The 21,883-nt window shown below is 37.4% G+C and overlaps 1 protein-coding gene across 5 annotated transcripts in view; it reads left to right on the top strand.

Moving 5' to 3' along the window:
* The window catches only part of LOC150084530 (uncharacterized), a 138,110-nt gene that overhangs the window by 97,239 nt on the left and 18,988 nt on the right, over positions 1-21,883 (top strand). For 3 of the 5 annotated variants that reach the window (XM_090375296.1, XM_090375293.1, XM_090375292.1), the window contains 3 exons: positions 448-630; positions 9,588-9,837; positions 11,437-11,519. In XM_090375296.1, coding sequence (XP_090231422.1) covers positions 448-630; positions 9,588-9,837; positions 11,437-11,519 — 516 coding nt within the window. Of the gene's footprint in view, positions 1-447; positions 631-9,587; positions 9,838-11,436; positions 11,527-21,883 lie in introns of all 5 variants that reach the window. The other 2 variants (XM_090375294.1, XM_090375295.1) reach the window with 2 other exon arrangements.

Here is a 21,883-nt window from a genome sequence, read left to right as displayed (position 1 = left end):
TTGTTATTAACAGAAATCAACTCGAATATTCAAAATAAAAATCTGACTAACGAACACGTTGGCGATCCTGTGTTCTTAGTCTTACTCGGTGAATAAGTCCACAAATGGTTTTCAGAAATAAAATTGCGCCCTAAACGTGTTGACTGAATACTTTAATGATACCAAAATATCAAACAGATCAGAATATTATTCTTTAGTCACCATATATCAATTCTTTCAAGTGCACATATAGCTGAGATGATCTGCAATTAATCTTACATTTACTAAGATTCGTCGTTCTCGAAATGTCCTTTAAAGAAGTTTTTTTCTTTTCTTGATTTGAACTTAAAATAATTTGAAGTTAATGAATTTCCACGAAAATGCCATCCCAATAATATAAATTTTAAATTTTAATTTAAAGTTCGTTTTAATAATATTTAATAATATGTAATAATTCATTTTTTACAGTTCAACATAATTGAATTCGACAGCGACACCTTTCGCATTTTGCTCGATTATTTGCACAGTGGCTCTTGTCCCCTTACGTGTGAAACCATTCCAGGATTAATCTGTGCCGCCGAGCATTACGATCTTCCAGAATTACTTCAGGCTTGTTTTCACCATGCAAAGCAAAACCTTCGTATATCCGTCGTAAGTTCATTAATTTTTTTAAGTATTTGTGCTTTGACGATCATTCGTTAATGTTTTCACGCTGTTGTCTTAGGTAGGGGCCAGATATGAATGAATGCTAGAGTTAACAAAATCAATTATTCGATGTGAACAAGGGGTGCAATGATATTATTTGCCAAGACAAAGAGCGCCATTAGATGAAATTTGGAAACCACTACATTAATGTAATAAGAATATTAATGCAATCAGAGGTTAGTCATTATTATAGACTATCCTTAGTACATTTAGCGTACATTTTTCCCCCCCCCCCCCATTTCCAAACGTTAATATACGTTCACATGAATATGCTTTATAAAGCGTTGGGCATTTTTTTGCATTGCGTTGCTTTGCTTTAGCAACGCCCTCTTATGCAGGAATAGACTGGTCTGCGATGCTGGTGAAGACTGAAAGACAGGATCAGCTAATATAAAATTGTAGTTCGCACACGTGGCGATCAGATTTTGAGTGTCTGCGAGGAAGAATGGGTCGGCGTCGAAGTCATTCCGACTTTGAACATGGTAAGATTGTGGGGGCAAGACGTACACGTGACGGTATCTCGACGACAGCCAACATGGTTAAGAGCTCCGTTCTGTGGTGTCACGAGTCTACCGTGACTGGCTCAACGGTGGTCTAACGACCAGCCGAAGGGCTGGAAAATTCAAAAGACACCAAATTTTCAAAATAATTAAATAGGGAATATTTCTGGCTGCACAAGTTGTAACTAAAAGCCACTATTTCAAGTGTTCGCATTTTCGTTTTATGGTTTTCAAGTTCCATTTATTTTCACACGAACCATCCCTTGATGGTGTTTCACAGAAACGGTTCTACTTGTGAATAATTCTTTGTTTGTATATCGCAAACAAGATTGCAGGCCGCGAATAGGTTCGCTGAATTGGTTCCTGACAGATGCTATTGTAATTATAAAGTGTCTCGCGGCTTTCAGGGGAGTCTGTAGACACTAATTCAATCTTCAGCAGTTTCGCTTAATGGTTTTCACATTCCCTTTATTTATTATTATTTTTTTTTTTTTCACAGCAAGGGTCTATTTGTGGATTAGCTAATTCTTTCTTTGTATACTATAAACAAGACGGTTTGGTAGCAGCCTATAAACAATACATTTTATATCCTTTTTATTATATATGCATCTGTACTGTTAATATTGAAAGATTGCATGAAGATAAGCTTAGAGGGCCCGAATGAGTTATCGGAAAAGTAATAAATGAAGTGATTGATACACATGCAAAGAAAAAAAGCAAAGAATAAGATTATTACAATACAGTACTTGCATAATTGTATAATTTTTTGAATTTATTTATGCATAAATACAGATTTGTTTGTACATACATATGTTGCTAATATTAAATAATAATAAAAAATATACTACATGTACCCACCGAAGTTTATATTCTTCCCCCCCAGTGCAAACGCTCTGGATCCAACACTGCCCTTATCCATATGGACTATGCGTTGAACATTAGCTTGTATAGGCCATAGTAGTTGACTGCCTTCACGGATACCAACATGAGGCCATGGCACTGTTGGTGTTCGGAAGCTGGTCTTTGGTGTTATGGCTTCGGTTTGTAAAGGGGCGGCCATGCCTGATCAATCAGGTAAATTTCTATGATGTAGTCATTAAGCAGTTGGACGCACTGCATCCAAATGCTTAATGACTACATCATCGAAATTTTTACCTGCATGGGATGCAGGTAAAAATTTCGACATTATATTAACTAGACTTCGATATAGCTTTTGATACCGTCCCTCATTGAAGGCTGCTATATAAATTGGAAGAGTTAGTTACTGCTAAGATCCTACTCAGGGTTGCAGGCTGGCTAAAAGATAAGAGAGAGTTCTCATGAATGGTCAGTCTTTAAGTTGGATTAACTTAACAAGTGAGCCCTCAGGAGTCGGCGTTGGGTCTTCTCCTATTTATAATTTTCATAAATTATATTGACGAGGGCATCCAAGGTAATCCATCAGAGTTTGTTGATTATTTGAACGTGGGAAGGGTAGTTAGTAATTCGAACCAGGCCATGTTGCTTAAAGATCCGGAAAATGGAAACTAAAGTTTAATGCTTCTAAATGTAAGGTTTATGCATTTGGGGAACAGTAATCCTGGAATCCGTATAACCTAGTCTTTTTTTGTTCAAGACTTTTTCGAAAAAGACTTAGGTGTTATAATTCCAAATGACTTGAAAAATTTTCCATGCAGTATAAATAAGGAGCTAGATAGGCACTGTTTGTTGTACGGTTTTAGACGCATCAACAACTTAGACCCTATTGCGCCGTATATAATGTCTGTGAATTGCGTTTGTTCTGTGGTCGATTTGCTGTTTGCTAGATGCAAAACCCGTTTCCGGGAGAAAAACCATGCTACCCTTGCTTGAGACTGACTAACTCAGCCATCGTATGAAAAAGACCTATAAAAATTCCTCGCGTCATTGAAATAGCGGGAATGAAGTCACCCTCTTTAAAAGGTGATGGTTAGACCGCACTTGGGATAATGTATTCAGGTCTGGAGACCACACCTAAAAAATAATAATTGTGGAGAATGTTCAGAGAAAGGCAACCAGATTGGTGATGAGTGCAAAGCGATGCACAGATGTAGAAAGGCTTAGAAAGTATGGACTGCAAAGGTTGACTAGACATCTAAGGGAAGATCTAATTTAGGTATATAAGGCACTGAAGAGGTCAGTAAAATGAATGAGGTAGGTCTGTTCTGTTCTCCCTCGTGGGTGAGACGCGAAGCAGGGATACGAATATGAGATCTCAGGAAACAACTGTTCACCTATGGGCAGCGGGTTGTCGAACATTATAATAATTTACCTCCAGCGTGGTGAAGGCAGAGAATCTGGCTAAGTTTAAAGCATAATTGGATAATTACCTTATGGGGATGGTATAAAGATTGATTTATTTTAATTATTATTTTTATTTATTTATTTTTGACTGATGCAGAAAAGTTCCCTTCCTTGCATCGTTTTGCCTTATTAATACTGACATAAGAAGTGGGTTTCCCAACGATTTTTACTGGGAACGGTGTTGTGTTTTATTTTCTTAAATGACATGGATGACAGGATACAGTGCATGATTTGTTTTATTATTTTATTTTATTATTACGTCAAGATAATAGGGTTATTAATGATCAGCGCTTCTTCAGGGTGATTTAGACTTCAGGGATTGTCAGGAACATGATAACTCCGTTTTAATGCTGCAAAATGCAAAGTCTTGGGGAACAGTAATCCCTAAATAAAAATAAAAAATATTATTTATTTTTTATTTTTATTATTATTAAACATAGAAGGGGAAGAAAGGGATTTGGGAGTTACGAAATGGTCGCATTTGAGTTCTCCGAATAGTGCATACAGGAAGCAAGGAAGGCCCATGGTGCCCTATCAGTGGTCTATCGAACATTTATTTGTAAATATAAGGAAAACGTAATCCCACAAAGTAGGAGTCATAAAACCAACAAATAGAGAGAAATCACTTGCTTTCAATGAGAATTCTAATTCTGAATGTTTCAGTGGAGTTATGTGAGTTAATTTTGAAGAAAGTGATACCTTTGGTTTCATTAGAATTTAATTTAAATTGAGTTAGTAATTCAGTAATATATGCATATGTAAAGTCTAATGTAAAACAAAACTACAGATAAGTTAAAAAAAAAAAAAGTATAACGAATGGAATAACAATTAATCCCTCCCCTCAAAAAAAAATTCGTGCACAATGAGGAAAATATACGCAGACTGATTTATCAAATAGAAAATACGTACACCAAAAAATGTATAAGCTATTAATTAACTTAAATACTTACAAAAAAAAAAACACCAATCGCACAGATACAATTTAAACGAGAAAAATACTTTTTAATAAAGAAAATGATGCGAAATGCACTGAAAGCGAGTTAGGGGCCTCACATCTGTCGAAGATGTGAGGACAACTACCGAAAATAAAAAATATCTACCGACGCTTCTTTTCCCAACACACTTCAGAGGGCATTTATAGCCCTATATCTGAAAAGGACAAGGAGGAGAAGCACCTCTTTTTCCCCAGACGATCCTAAGAGTCCGCAGAAAATTGGAGTACTAAGAACATACAAGAGATACGAACTATTATTTAAAAATATGGAATATATTAATAAAAATGAAACGAAAGCAGTAGAGCGGTACAAAAGAAATAGAATAAAAAACCGAATATTATTTTTAAAAAAATCACGAATAATGAAGTCCCCCTCCCATTCGTGAGGAATCCCACTTGTCCCCCCCCCCCCAGCAGCAATGCTGCGCCTGCTCGTTTGGCGCCACACCTGGACTGAGCTCGGGTCCCACATTGGGTTTTTAGAACCAGATCCTCACCTTTACTGCTGTTTTCCGAAACCGGCCACATGTTAAACATGTGGCCGGTTTCGGAGTTAACGGCTGTTCAAATTTTAAAAATTGGCTATGGAGTTTTAATGATAAAAAAAAATTAAAGAAATGTTTATTCATACTATGCTTACCGTTATTCATTTAATTTTATATTTAACTGTTTTCGATCATTTTCCTTTGTGATTTTAATATTCACACTCCAGCGAGCATCACATTTTTTAGTTGCACAGCCAGCTGGGTCGAGATGCTGAGGTTTTTGCTATTAATAATGACCTTGCACAACTTTTGTTCATTTACCAGGCAATATCCACTACACAACCTTTCACTCTTCATGTTTTCCTCACCAATAAACATTCCAAGCATACAATTGACAGTCCTCTCGGCGTCTCAGATCACAACTTGGTGATGGGCTCTTAGCCAGTGGAGCCTCTCTACATGGCTGTTCTCGTCTTCCTCTTTTGGCATTACAAGGAAGTGAAATAGGTTGATCTATGTGATTTTTATTTCTGTTTTCCTTGGATTACTGTCTTAAATTTTCTGATCCTAATGTCTATTTAGATTGTGTCAGTGAAATTATTCTTATAGGGACTGGCCACACCTCTAACACATGAAAACATGAACTGCGCTCGCCAAGGATGCGTGTTTAGTGGATGTCCAAACAAGGAGGAACCACCCAATTACGCTAACTGTAAACTTTAAAAAAGGGCGCTCGGGATTTACTTCGTGACACTTCTTGTCCAGAATGTCATCGAGCATTAGAAACCTTACGCTCATGTACCATTCCCTACCACAATTGTTGTATCACAATGTGTTAACCCATCTTAACCACCTCTTTTAGCACTCAAGTTACGTTACAGTTGAATGATCGTCTTATAAGGTCTGTGGCCGATGAGGTTCGTCATCAGGTGGACATAATGCGTTTTGATATAATTTGTTTGCAAGAGCTCTTCCACTCTCGCGTGACAGTTATGGGCTATCTAATATCCTCTAAAGTCATCCAACCCAAGCAAGAATCTGAAATGACCATATTTAAAAAAAATTAGACATTGGTGCTGTCTCTACGTTTTGTACACAAATATCAGCGTGCATTCATGATACCACAGCTACGCTTTTATTCTACATTTCCTCTTTGTATTGTCCACCCTTCACAGACATTACTCCGCAATTACAATATTTAGAGACGCCTTTCTATTAAATCTGAACCACTTTTGATAATTATGGACACCAATTCTCTAAATCAATAATAATTTGTAATCCTAATATTTGTATTCTTTTATTAGTAATTGGCAAGACCATACTGATATCACTACTCCTGATCACACAGTAATATCTTTCCTTGTTGAATCCTCTAAAGTCTCTCTTCAACCACTCAAAGATTTTATGCTGTATTCATTAAGTAACATTTATTATCCATGATCTGCCTACAGAAGATACCGACTCTTTCTCATTATAATCTTTAGGCATTGGCTGTCGTCATAGAAATATTAAAAGAGCTGTATCGTGTTCTTTTCATAAGTAAATTTTAACTGCAACCATCCTTTTGTGGTCACAGGAACGTGCTCTGCTTAGTTGTGGAGCACAGATAGGTGAAATAACAGTTTTGTTTTCATTCCATTCTGTACTTCTCGGTGAATTAGGCCTGTGCTGCCTAATTCACCAACGAGTGAATATTACTGGCCTGATTGGTAGAAATGAACAGGTTCTACAGGTCTTGACGAGCACCCCAACATTGCGGGTTTTCCTTATAGATTTTATCCTGGTGGTTTTCATCCCATTTGTAAGATTGAAAAGTGGGAAATTTATACCGGTACCTGGCTGTAATGTTGAGGCCAAAAGTGTGTGAAAAAAACTATATATACGTATAGTTTTTAGACTATAAAAGAAAAATAAAAGAAAAAAGTAGAATATAAATTTAAAATTGAATGGAAATAATCCCTTTGGACATTAAGATTTTAAAATAAATATCTTTATTGCAACGTACACAATGGAGGTGGATTGCACTAGGAGGCAAAAGAATTTTTTTTTTATATATATTTATAAAATAAAATTCCCACAACATGAAGACTACTTTGTAGAAGAGAACTAGAGAGGGGGACACCTTTCTGCTTCACGCTTAAAACAGGTTAACAAACTGCTCCCTTCTACAAGTTAAACTGCATTGTGTGCCATTATGATGTTAAATTGTTAAATACGATATAAAATATTTCATTATTGGCCATTTTACTTTAAAAAGATGTTTCATGAAATTGCAGAAAATTTCGTAATATGGAGATTTTCTACATAAACTGTAAGCTTAAAAGAGGCGTTGGTTTTATCATTAATACATACACTGAGTGGACAGAAATCATGGGATACCTACCTAGTAACGGGTGGGCCCACCTTTTTCCCGTATAAGGGCAGTCACATGACGAGGTTCACGAAAGCGTTTCACAGGTACGGTATTTCCATCCATGCTTGCTGCACATAATTCCGTCGCATTCCTGCGTGGGGGATCCGAATGGCTCGAATGGACCTTTCCACAGGGTTCAACGGTGTCCGGTGAGGCCATTCCATGCTGTTAGAATCTGCGGAATGCTCTTCGAACCACGTTCTAGTCACCACGGCTCTGTGTTGTCCTGCTGGAAGAGTCCATTGCCCTGTGGGTGCACGATGACCATGAAGAGATGCAGATGGTCTGCAAGGATGGACACGTAACCTGGACCGCTCAGAGATGCGTCTAGACGTACCAGAGGTCCCAACGTGTGCCAGTTGAACACGCTTCAGACCATTACCGACCGTCCACTACTTGAGCAATTCCTTGTTGACATGACTAGTGCATAGCTTCGTGCGGTTTCCGCCAGATACGCACCCTACCATCCGCTCGAAATAACTGGAAACGGGACTCATCGGACCAGGAGACCCGTCTCCAATCATCCAAGGCCCAGTGCCGATGTTCTTTCGCCCAGTTGAGGCGTAGAGTCCTGTTTCGTGGTGTTAGCAATGGGACTCTGGCGGGTCGGCGTCTCCCATAACCTACTGCGACTAATGTTCGCCTGATGGTCTTGGTGGAGACGTTTCTGGCACCTCTCTAGTTGAAGTCAGCGGTGATTTGTGCCATTGTCGCTCGATTGGCTATAACAATGCGAGATAGACATCGACGGCCACATTTATCCACCATCTTTCTCCGCCCACAGCGCTGTCCACGATTAGATGTTATTCCCAATGAACTCTTGATAGTGTCGAACGGAGACAGTGCAATTTCTGTACCACATCCGCGATAGAGTGACCCATGTGTCCGGCAACCACTATCATTCCACTTTAAAAGTCTTTATTATTATTATTATTATTATTATTATTATTATTATTAGCTATATGGTGCAAGGAAACCTGAGGCTTATGCTGCACCAGCCAAAAAAAATTCCCGAGTTACCCTGAGTGAGAGAGAGAGAGAGAGTGTGAGTGAGTGTGTGTGTGTGTGTGTCAAAAGTAGAAGGGAATCACCAAGAAAGAGAAAAATAATGATAGCCAGCTCAGGACCCTGGATGTGCCAAGCCCATACTTACCAGATGTGAGCCCCTGAGGTTATGTACTAGATGACATTCTAAGAGATAGGACTAAGCATAGGTGGAGTTTGCACTTTATGCAGTATAATATAACTAGTTGCTCCAGACTATAATCAATGAATGACACTGACTCAGTCCCTCAAGTAACATCAGGTAATGTTTCAGAAATAGGGCCACATATAGGATTTATAGCTTGATTAAGTTAAGCTATAAAACATTTGTACAAGGCCATAAATGCAGTTAACTCATTTTTTTGGCTGTGAGTGTCAAGGTAGATATTACACTATTCTTATCTTGATCCAATTGTGTGATGATCAAAGGCAAAGTATTTATCAAAAATACTTGGACACTGGATTGAAGGACATTCCGTAAAATAATTGAACTTTAATAGATGGAGGCAAGGAAAGTTTCCATAAAATGCTATAAGCCATGAATCAGAGAGGCAATCTCTTCAGAATACCACTTATTAATTTCTAAGTGTTGAGTATAATATTAAGTTTAATAATTATTAAGTCTGTGCATTTAATGTTTAATTATAAAAAATATTGACTCTACAGTGGGGAACCACCATATTGCCAGATCTGCCACTGCACAGTCTTAACTCACTACGTTTATCCATGGGGGATCCAAAAATAAAATTACCGTCTACGTGAATGCAGTGTACCTACAACCTGCCAAGCGGTGGGTTCGTCCACTAGCGAGAGGGGTGACAGCGTCGTGTTGCCCAGAAACCAGGTATCCCTTGAATTCTGTTCTTTCAGTGTATATATTTTTTAAACAATGAATGTGGAATTTTTGCATTTCAAGTAATCAGGGGCGTTCTCGAAATTTTCTAAAGGGAAGGCTAAAGCAGTGTTCCGGGGAATCATTAAGCGTTAATCATGATGTGCAAGTAATAATAAAATCCTCTTCTCGCTATTTCGATAATGGGGGACTACATTAGTTCGTGTCTGGGATCGCCCCTGCAGCGGGGCATCTTTTTGTAATAAAGATAACTGTTCATGACCTCTGTTTTTATCTTTCCCATCCTGTTTAGGTTTGTGCTATGTTGAATACGCTCGAAAATTATTACTGGAGGTATACGTCAGCGTCAGAGCTAGTGAACACCCTTCTGCAGTATATCGATACCCGTTCCGTGCAATTATTTTCAAGAACAGAATTTCTCGAACTGTCCGAATCAATGTTTCAAATGATAGTCGGCAGGGAACTTAATATACCTGAAGTGATGAAGTTTGAAGTGATGCTGAGGTGGGCAACAAATAAAGTAGACAGGAACGGAAGGTCAGGTATGTAAGAACTCTTTGAATTTAGTGTCTCGATTTTTTCACGGCGTCTCTAGGCCAAAATAAATATGGAACAGTTCCGTTTATTAAGTAGTTAGGTCCAAACAACTTAATAAGAAATATTGACACTGAACTACCTCGAGAGAGTAGTTCGCGCGGTGTCCGACAGATGTCGAGTATCGCTGTGTTTCCCTCGAAGATTTAAAATATCCCGCGACGCCCCTGTGTTCGCTGCGGCTGCCTAGAGCACCGCGGCGCACATTTTGGGAACCGCTGGAGTAATAAATATTATTCAGTTGTAATTGAACTAAAGGGCTGCGTTTAGAGAACGTAAACGTATAGAGTTTTTTTATTAAGTGTTCTGTAAAGTTGATTTTATTAGTAATTAATTGATAAGGAGATAATTGCATTTACTATTCATTTCTTAATCACAGAAAATAAAAAGATCATTTAATCGAAATGTACGCAGTGCACACATTAGCTAACTCGTTTATTTATTAATTTTGAAAGCAACGATATTTGAACGCAGCATTACTAAAGTATTACTACCATTCAAACACCTGTAGGACAAGACTGTTACGTTTTAAAAATCAGATGAAATAATTAGTGTGCTCTTAAAATTTTGTGAGGGACTTAGCATGAAATGTTAGAAAGTAGTTTATTATTTAAAACTTTATGAATCTTAAAACCAAAGATAATTCCCTACTGTTCAGATTTAATTTATGTAAGCAATTGTAGTAATTTGTTCTATGTTATTTTGAAGTATTTTAGAGTAAGTTTTTATTATGATTTATTAAACTGTTCCATTTAAAACCCTTTGACTAAGTATTGGATTTACCCAAAATTGCTTTTTGCGTCGTGCTTCCCTCATCCTAAGGAGTAAAGTACATAGACCAGGGGGTAGCCGATCCACGCCATGTTTTCCACTTGTGGTCCGCCACCCGATCTGAAAAATATAAAGTAAAAAATTGCTTAAGCTGGTGTTTAGTAATGCACAACTTCGCTCACATGTTTTTGGCCTGAAACTTAAAAAGCTTAGACCGTTGCATTTACCATCGACTTAAAGATGAGAATAACAGGAGTAAGTTGTCGAATAATTCCAATATTCTGCCTAGGAGTCGAGTTATTTTGACGCGTGCATAGAGCATCAGAAAACTTTGCAAAACACTGACATACAATTTAAATTTCACTTTATTTCCAGAAATTATGACCCAGCTTTCAGCATGACAGGAACCTTATTTACCAGCGCACCCTTACTGACTGCCTGTTACTTTTAATACAGCACAGATAAGTAGGGGCACTAGTGAACCATTTATTACATGTAAATCTGACTAAATTTTTTTTTTTGTTTGCCTGTTGCCGTACGTGCTTATTGTTTGTTGTAATATTTACTTAATGTAAAAATATTCTTAAGTCTTATGAGTAATAAAGGTTAATTTCACCATCGGATATGCTAATACAAGTAATTCTGGTATTATTATATGGTATTTATTGATTAGAATTTACTGTATTTTCATTAACAGAAGTCGCTTAAAGTTTTAACCTTCGGATTTTATTTCTAACAAAGTTGTGCTACTCACAGTTTCTTTTCTGTTCTTTCAGATATACGCGAAATGCAATGCATAATGAACAGGCTGACCAGAGATTTAAAACTCTACAAGATTTCTCCACAAGACCTTATCAAGGTAAATGGTAAGCTATATACCAAAAGTTTTCCCCTTCCCCTTAGAATAGAAGTTAAGACAAACAAATTAATTATATTTAGAAATATGCAAAGCTTTGCGGTGGTTATTCCACCACTTTTATTATTGGTGCTCATGTTTTGTCATTCATTTTAATTATTTAAGTAATCTCTCTCTCCCCCCTCTCCTTAAAATGCAAAATTTCTCTTATAAGTGCTGCCTGATTGTTTTTTTTCCGATGGCCCTATCATCATCATCATCATCAGCCATTTTCAATCCACTGCAGGATGAAGGCCTCTCCAGCAACTTTCCAGTTCCTTCTGTTTTGAGCACTGGACATCCATTTACTACCCACAAACTCATGAATTTCATCTATCCATCTCCGCCTTTGTCTTCCAGGTTTTCTTCTAGCTCCTCTTGGATACCATTCTGTCATTTTCTTAGTCCATCTGTCATCATGTCTTCGAGCTATGTGTCCTGCCCAAGACCATTTTAGTTCTTTAGTTTTGATAAGAATGTCCTTTACTTGAGTTTGTTGCCTAATCCATGTGTTTCTCTTCTTATCTAACAGTCTGATTCCCAATATGATTCGTTCCATTCTTCGCTGTGTAGTTCTCAGCTTCTCTTCCATTCTTTTGGTGAGTGCCCAAGTTTCACTTCCATAAGTCATGATGGGGAGTATACATTGGTCCATTATTTTACGTTTCAGACAAACTGGGATATTGCTCTTCAGTATGTGACTATATTTCCTGAATGCTATCCATCCAAAATTTATTCTTCTCTTGACTTCCAGCCATTTATCATTATTACAGCTAATAACTTGTCCCAGATAAGTATATGACTCCACCTTTTCAATTACTGCTCCTTCAATCATTATTTCCCTTTCTGTGGCATACTTGTTCATCATTACTTTTGTTTTAGCCATATTCATCTTTAGTCCAAAATCCTTACTAGCTGTGCATAACTGATTAAGATTTTCCTCTAATTCTTTGGGATCATGGCTTATGACCACAATGTCATCTGCAAATCGTAAATGGTTTAGGTACTCTCCATTCACATTGACTCCTTTCTGCGACCAGTCTAATCTTCTGAAAGCTTCCTCAAGGGCAGCAGTAAACAGCTTCGGAGATATTGTGTCTCCTTGTCGAACTCCTTTCTCAATTTTAAATTTCCTACTGTCTTTGTCTAGTCTAATAAAGGAGGTAGCACTCTCGTATATTTTCTTCAAAATCATAATATATGGGGTATCAATGCCTTGTCTTTCCAGTGCCCGAAACATTGCCTTATGCTGTATGGAGTCAAATGCCTTTTCATAATCCACAAATGCCAGGCATAATGGTGTTTTATATTCATTTGCTTTCTCCATTAGCTGTGATATTACATGAAGGTGATCCATAGTTGAGAATCCTGTCCTAAAGCCAGCTTGCTCTTTCGGTTGATTCTCATCCAGTATTCTTTCTAATCTGTTAGTAATGACCCTTGTGAACAACTTGTAGATGTGGGATAACAAGCTAATTGGTCTATAATTTCCAATTTCTGATTTATCTCCTTTCTTATGCAGCAAAACTATGATTGCATTATTCCACTGCTTAGGCGTCACACCTTTTCTAATGCACTTTGTGAAGAGCCTTGCCAGTTTTTGTGTTATGTCTCTTCCTCCCAATTTTAACAACTCTACAGTAACTTCATCTTCCCCCGGGGCTTTCTGATTCTTCATTTTCTTCAATGCATGCTCTACCTCATCAGGAAGAATATTGGGTATGTCGTATGTGTTGCTACTTTGCAATCCATCTTCCCCACTGCTGGCATCATTCCCCTGCTCCTTGTATAATTCTCTATAGTAGTCTTCTGCTATTTGAATTATGCCTTCTCTGCTGTTTATAAGTACACCATCGCTATTCTTCAGTTTCAGTATTATTTGTCTTTCTGTATTACTGTTCATGGCTGCTGATTTAAATCCTTTGTTTTCCCTTAATGCTTATTCTACTTTTCTTGTGTTAAATCTTCTTATGTCCTCTCTGAGTCTCTTTCTAATGGCTTTGCATAACTCAGTATACTCAATTTTCTCCCTGTCAGTGTTTTTCTTGCTTTTCATTTGTCATCTTCGGTTCATCATGACAAGTGTTTCTTGACTAATTTTTTCTTCTTTGGATTTCTTTTTCCCTAAAGGTTTCTTGGGCTTTATCACTTTCAAAAAGTTGTAATATTCCTCGTCGATATCTTGGTCCTCAGCTGTCTGCAGAAGCTCAAACTTGTTCTTAAGTTCCAGTACATACTGCTTTTTCTCCTCCTCTGTTATTTTAAAGACCTTTGTATTATTTACTCGAGTCAGTTTTTTCCTTTCCTTTCCTACATCTATATCAAGTGTACATCTTACCATTCTGTGATCACTTCCAACATTTACCTTATTCAGGACGGTAACATCATTCACAATATATCTTCTGTTAGTGAGGATGAAGTCGATTTCATTAGTAGTTAATCCATTTGGACTCTTCCATGTCCACTTTCTGTTCACCCTTTTCTTGAAAAAAGTGTTCATTACTGACAGTCCTTGAGATTCTGCAAATTCCACAAGTCTTTCACCTCTTTCATTTCTTTCACCAATTCCAAAATTTCCTATAGTTCCCCTTTCTGTGCTGTTTTGTCTTTTTCCAACCTTAGCATTGAAGTCTCCCATAATAATAGTATAGTGGGTTTTCTGCTCATCTAGAAGACTCTCAATTTCAGTGTACATTTCTTCAACCTCTTCATCATCATGGCTCGATGTTGGTGCATAAATCATTATAATCTTTAGCTTGTATCTCTTAGAAATCTTGAGTATTAGTCTTGACACCCTTGGTGATGTACTTTTGAATTCCAAAATGTTGTTTTTAAAATCTTTATGGACCAGAAACCCAATTCCACCTTCACTCCTTTCACTGTTTCCATTGGTGTACAGCAGATTTCCACTTGATAAACTTATAAGTGATTCATTTCTTCTTCTTGTTTCAGCCAAACCGATGATATTCCAATTCACATTTTCTAATTCCTTTTCCAGCTCTAATATCCTGTCTTCACCGATGAGTGTTCTTACGTTATAACAGGCCAAGTTCAGTTTCCGTGCATGGTAGCCTGGTCGTACCCAGAGATTCTTAGCACCCTCTGCTTCCACTCTAATCCTCTCGCTGCCGTAAGAGGGAGAGTGAAAGCTGCTGGGGACTGAGGGCCATTTGTTTCGTCGTGCTTTCATATTGCTGGAGGGGTTGGTCTTTTACTCTTCATGCTGACCAGGCACCTTGAAGAGAACCACTCTACACGTTCGTTGCCACCTAAGTGACGTAACAGGGCTTACCATCGAGAAGGTGTGCATGAGTGGATTTTAGGGAGGCAGGCCAACCGGACTTCTCCTAAATCTTCTGTAATAGAAAGATATTGGATCCATCAGTGTTTTAGGCTGAGTGTCTGATAACACACAGGATACCTGTTCCCCTCTAAGCCCGATGGCCCTAAAGAAGTATAAAAAAAGGAAATTAATTCGTATATTTATAGCAGGACCTTTCAGTGTGCCAATAAACAATAACCAAACAGCGAATATACCACCATGCTTGTTGCCAGCATCAAAATTATACCTGGTAGTTTCCTGTTCAGATTTTTGTGTGGAGTAAGAGCCAAAGATTGAAGCTGTTCCTCTGCCTGCACACAAAACAATATATCTGTCGATAGTCACTATTTCCTACTCTATATCTGCCCTGTTTTACTTTAATTTCAATCATTCCAAAATTTACTAGACACCGCATGGTTAGATTTCGTTTCTCCCTTTCCTTTACAACCCTTTCACGTGGAAAACTTCATTCATTCCACCTGAGTCGCCGCAACTGTACCGTGTGATAGGTTTCATTTTTTTCCTACAAACCTCAGTGGAGTGGTATGGCATGAGGTTAACCGTGTGATAGATACCCTTCATGTCAACAATTATAGCCTTATCATGCCGTGGGCATTTAATCTGACCGAATGCGAAAGAAGCTGTGTACCTTCTTTCGCAGTCAGTAAATAGCTTTTAGCTATTTTAATTATTTAATAAATAAATATACTTTATTGCAGAGAAAATATATACCCTCCACCGCCAGCTTGGCCAAGGATTTCACCAAACAAAATTTGAGGACAAAATAGAGTATCTACATTTAGATAATTGGCAACAATCTGTCAGGTTTAAATTATTAAGTTTAATTTTTAATACAGGTTTTTGTTTAACGTTTCATGACAGAGATTGTAAAGACAGATGTTTATTTCAGAAAAATAAACATCTAATAGCTTGACACACACAGCAAACGAAAATAGTAATAATAAAAAATGAATAAGAGGACAGCCTTCCTCTTACCAACGAGGTAAGAGGAATGCTGTCCAGAATTGTCCGAAAGAAACTTTCTGTAGTCGCAGTTAAGGGCCTGAAGAGTTGAGAGGAACCTGTCAGCACAAGCCTGTTACAATAGACCGATAATGATGGTTCTGCTCTGAGGTTATCCTGTGGAATCTTCCATATGCACATTCCCAGAAGTTCTGGTTGCGGATCATTCCGGAGAAAATCTTTACCGTGAAGGTGAGACTTTCCGCGAGCAGAGTTGGCAGTCTCTTAATTCCAAGAGAATGCACCATCTGTATTATTAGTGACCAACCTCAGCAGTTACTACTCGTTAGCGTATGGCTTCTTAATTGTGTTCGTGGTAGCCCAGACCCAAATTTCAGCTCCATGTAAGATGGTACAAATGGGGTCCGGAAAATTGATCGCCAGCAATTTACCGCCGCGTCAGTTTATCGCGTTTTACCGTCTAGAAGCAATGAGATGTGTTTGGTCAAATCATAAAAAGTTATTTTTTATTTAAGTTTCTGCCTTAAGCTATGATCAACATATTTTTGAAATTCTATGAACTGTGAGGGAATATAACGGAAATATATGGAAATATGTAATTTAATAGGTAGATTATGGATTTTAATAGTTACATGTATCACAAAAATAGTCAAAAAATCCATTATTTGAACAATATAACAATTGGTTAATTTTAAACTAAACTAATTATAACATTAGGTATGTCATAGTACACCGCAAAAATTCAAAATGAAGGTTTATGCAATCTTCAGAATCAGTCACGTTGGGATAATTAATTACTAAGAAACTGTAATATTTACAACACAGTATGTAAATTATTAATAAGAAATATTATGCGCTATACCTTTTAGATAATCAACAGTATCACCCCGTTCATCATATGCACTAACAAGCCTTTTAATTCGTTCATCACAATCGCGATACTTCTCTTTTTTGTTGCCCGTATCACTAATGCCATCGATAAATTTCCAAATGTTGGGATGATAAGCAGCGACTTGTTCCTCAAATCCTCTATGCCACCCTTCAACAGAATTATTCGTTCTTGGTAATCCTTCTAGAACAAGCTGGCGTACGTTTCACATTTCATGGGAATACTTTGGTGGTCGACGAAGATGTCGTCTGGTTGGGCGTCCAATCCATGTATCCTCAAAATAATCAACAACTTCTTGCGATTCTGGAGGAAAAACACCATTTTCACACAGTTGTTCAAAAACGACCGTCACAATTGGAGTGGGCACAAATGCAATTGCTGCCAAAATTAGCATCAGTTTCATAACGTTGTTTCAATCCATTATTCTGAATGGAACGAAAAATACATTATGAAAAGTGGAAAAAACAACCCCGTTGCGCTGAAGCGTCAGGAAAAACTCTTCTGCAAGCATTCATCATCGCCGTCTCAAAATCTATAGTTATTGATTGCGGGGACATAGCCGGTTCCAATACTTTCAGCTGCTGTAGTAGAGATACATACGTTTCCTCAGACTTGTTAGGCAATAATGCATAAACTAATGGAAGCGATATTTTGGCCTTGAATCCATGTATCGTATACAGCTGATAAAAAAGTAAGGGAACAGTTGTGAAAGTCCCATCGGCATACAAGTGTTCACTTCGCGCTAACAACTGCAAATTTCTTTTCGTACTGAAAATTAACATACGATTGTCCTCGGGTCCAGAGTCAAATTGTAGAAACAATTCTCCATTGCATGATGTTTTACATTCTTCTGTAAAAACTATGTCTCTACGATGCGTTGGAAGAACTGGGCCTCAAAATTTCGATTTCTTATATTTCGGATCGTTCGTTTCATTGTATCTACACTTGGAAGCTTAGGGGGCTGCTGCTTGGCTACAGATTCTCGAAACATTTGAAATAATACTATGAGGCGTATTATTTGTTGTTTCTGCATAAGTTCGAATGGTATCAAGAAGTTGTGCAGCCTCAACTCCTGCTGCGTCTCCACAATGATTGTGCTCCTTCCATGTTTTAACGATGGTGTTATCTACCGTAGTAACTCGAGCGGCACATTTGGTTTTTCGGTAATTTTGACACTTACAATGAATTTTTGTTTCATTTTGCCTGTCTTTATAAAATACATGTCCACTAAAGCACAATTTCGGTTTTCTACTGTAGATAACACCATCGTTAAAACATGGAAGGAGCACAATCATTGTGGAGACGCAGCAGGAGTTGAGGCAGCGCAACTTCTTGATACCATTCGAACTTATGCAGAAACAACAAATAATACGCCTCATAGTATTATTTCAAATGTTTCGAGAATCTGTAGCCAAGCAGCAGCCCCTAAGCTTCCAAGTGTAGATACAATGAAACGAACGATCCGAAATATAAGAAATCGAAATTTTGATGGCCCAGTTCTTCCAACGCATTGTAGAGACATAGTTTTTACAGAAGAATATAAAACATCATGCAATGGAGAATTGTTTCTACAATTTGATTCTGGACCCGAGGACAATCGTATGTTAATTTTCAGTACGAATAGAAATTTGCAGTTGTTAGCGCGAAGTGAACACTTGTATGCCGATGGGACTTTCAAAACTGTTCCCTTACTTTTTTACCAGCTGTATACGATACATGGATTCAAGAACAAAATATCGCTTCCATTAGTTTATGCATTATTGCCTAACAAGTCTGAGGAAACGTATGTATCTCTACTACAGCAGCTGAAAGTATTGGAACCGGCTATGTCCCCGCAATCAATAACTATAGATTTTGAGACGGCGATGATGAATGCTTGCAGAAGAGTTTTTCCTGACGCTTCAGCGCAACGGAGTTGTTTTTTTTTCCACTTTTCACAATGTATTTTTCGTTCCATTCAAAATAATGGATTGAAACAACGTTATGAAACTGATGTTAATTTTGCTTTAAATATGCGAATTTTGGCAGCAATTGCATTTGTGCCCACTCCAATTGTGACGGGCGTTTTTGAACAATTGAGTGAACATGGTGTTTTCCTCCAGAATCGCAAGAAGTTGATTATTTTGAGGATACATGGATTGGACGCCCAACCAGACGACATCTTCGTCGACCACCAAAGTATTCCCATGAAATGTGAAACGTACGCCAGCTTGTTCTAGAAGGATTACCAAGAACGAATAATTCTGTTGAAGGGTGGCATAGAGGATTTGAGGAACAAGTCGCTGCTTATCATCCCAACATTTGGAAATGTATCGATGGCATTAAAAAAGAACAAAGTATTAACGAAATGCGCATTGAACAATATTTAAGTGGAAGTGATACGGGCAACAAAAAAAAAAAGAAGTACCGCGATTGTGATGAACGAATTAAAAGGCTTGTTAGTGCATATGATGAACGGGGTTGATATTGTTGATTATCTAAGAGGTATAGCGGATAATATTTCTTATTAATAATTTACATACTGTGTTGTAAATATTACAGTTTCTTAGTAATTAATTATCCCAACGTGACTGATTCTGAAGATTGCATAAACATTCATTTTGAATTTTTGCGGTGTACTATGACATACCTAATGTTATAATTAGTTTAGTTTAAAATTAACCAATTGTTATATTGTTCAAATAATGGATTTTGTTTACTATTTTTGTGATACATGTAAAATCTACCTATTAAATTACATATTTCCATACAATTGTTTTTTTTTTTTTTATTTCCGTACTATTCCCTCACAGTTCATAGAATTCCAAAAATATGCTAATCATAGCTTAAGGCAGAAACTTAAATAAAAAATAACTTTTTATGATTTGACCAAACACATCTCATTGCTTCTAGACGGTAAAACGCGATAAACTGACGCGGCGGTGAATTGCTGGCGATCAATTTTCCTAGACTCGGTACAAATATGTGGCCGGGCTGAATAAATCAAGTTTTTGACAAGTACTGGATCGTTAGTTTCTAACAAGTATTGGATGCAGCAATAGTTGTTTGGTGGTCCATCTGAGTTGACGAAACTTTTTGGTTAATTGTACTATTTGGGCATGAAACGTGAGCTTAGGTCAGTGAGGGTTGTGATTACCAGTATTTCCAGATTACTGTATTAAGAGATACAGAGACTTTAGTGGGGTAATTCTACAGTGAGTCCACCATTGTAGATGATTTGGATGGGTGGATTCTAAGGTTAAAGCTATGTAGATATGCTTGCAGACTTCGAACCGATGACTCGTTAGATATTAGCGTGTTGGCATTGGCAATGATTTTTGCGAAGATTTTTAAATTGTCTGCATAACAGATGACGTCACTGTTTTCTTGTAGAAAGGGAATGAATGTAGCTACGAATAAACCTTATGTTTTTAATAATTGCCCCTTGAGATGCTACTACTGAATGTTTCTTGATCATGTGTTCTTAATGTCGAGAATCTGCTCTTTCTTGTAAGACGACAATGACGAACCAAAGTACAATACCTGTGATGGAGAAATGTAGTAATTGAAATAATTTTCTTTAATATTTCACAAAAATTTGTCCCCCGGCTGCTCCTTCGCTATAATCAGATGGATAAGTTACTGTATTTCCAATATCATCAGTGTCTCCCCATTTTCCTGACTGATTAAAATCTTAAATCTATCTTTTTATTGTTATAAAATCAAAAACAGAGATGTTAACCTCAATGTAGGTTAGGTCAGTGTGTATTATGTTTCTAGAAACAGAGCATGTATTCTTAAGCTGGTTTGAGCTTAAGAACACATCTGGTTCTTAAGCTTCTGGTTTGGAGATTCTGCACTTGACTGTAAACCCAATTGGAAAGAATTTAATACATTTTTCACTTATCAGCAGGACAGACCTTTCCGAACAAGTGATGAAACGGCTATTCTGTCGGCGATCGTACATGACATCCTTAGTATGACAAACAGTTCCACATTCACGCTGTGCTGCAACTGGTACGAAATTACACATTCTCAACTGAAACATAACTTCCTGTTCAAAATAACCACATTTGTCCGTCATTCAGAATGCATAACGTATCTTTATCCACGGATATATATATATATATTCCTATCTGAATGTTGTTATCTAACAATCATTCATAGTTTATAATCTTCTGTTATTCGTTATTGCTAATTTCTAGCTATATATTTATAACCAGGAAAAAAATATTCACCTAAAATAATTAAAATCTTCAACCATAACTATCTGAACTTAAAATCTGTATCGGTCCGTGCGTTATCACAAAATTTATGCAAACACCATCATTCAGTTGCAGTTTTAAATGCGTCACCACTAATCTAACATTTGTAATAACGTCAGTGACAAAGTTGTTAACAAGGTGTACCCTAATCTGTATCGCTGTTGCTGTCAATAAAACCGAAACTTGAAAATAAAGTTCTATCCTATTACTTGTGTTTTTTTTTTTTTTTCTTTACACAGGTTGTGAGCATCGTTTATATTCTGTTGAAAACGATTTGCTTTTATTGATTCTTTGATCATAAGCTTGTGAGATATTGAATTCCCAGCTCCTGTTTTTGTGTCTGGAAGATCGCAGATGTGTCAAATCAAATGGACAGTTACATTATGGTATCTGAATTTGCAGCCTTCAGGGTGATCGAAAGTCGCTATCTGATTTTTAAAAAAAGGCATTATTGGACTTCTGTGGAGCATAAACTTCAAATTTAATCAAATGTGTTATACAATATTATACCACTTACTTTACATGTAATCAAATTTCAGCAGTGGTGCTGGCATTGTCAATAACATCTCTCAGTCAAAACTCTCTCCAAAAAACCCTCATTCATGTATATCTCAGAGATCTAGGATCTCTGATCCGGAAGCTGATCAATCTTCAGCTTCCAGACCCTTCGGTGTAACGAGTATTGGATGATCTGGTGTCTTGCCCGCAAACATAATTTCACAGATGGCATGCACACTACCACCATTACAGCAGCCCTCAATTAGGCAACTATAAAATCAAAGGTTGAAAAAAGAAGACTGACTACCACCATAAAACTGATTACAGACTACATCAACTCTCCTGGTTTCTGGGATATATTTCACTGGAAGATCTCACATCAAACCCTCAG

The sequence above is a fragment of the Mastigoproctus giganteus genome, chromosome 6 (assembly GCF_048544385.1).
Source record: "Mastigoproctus giganteus isolate SK-2022 chromosome 6, ASM4854438v1, whole genome shotgun sequence".
Lineage (NCBI taxonomy): Eukaryota > Metazoa > Arthropoda > Arachnida > Uropygi > Thelyphonidae > Mastigoproctus > Mastigoproctus giganteus.
Note: the sequence above shows the minus strand (reverse complement) of the source record. Positions and strands in the feature narration are given on the sequence as shown.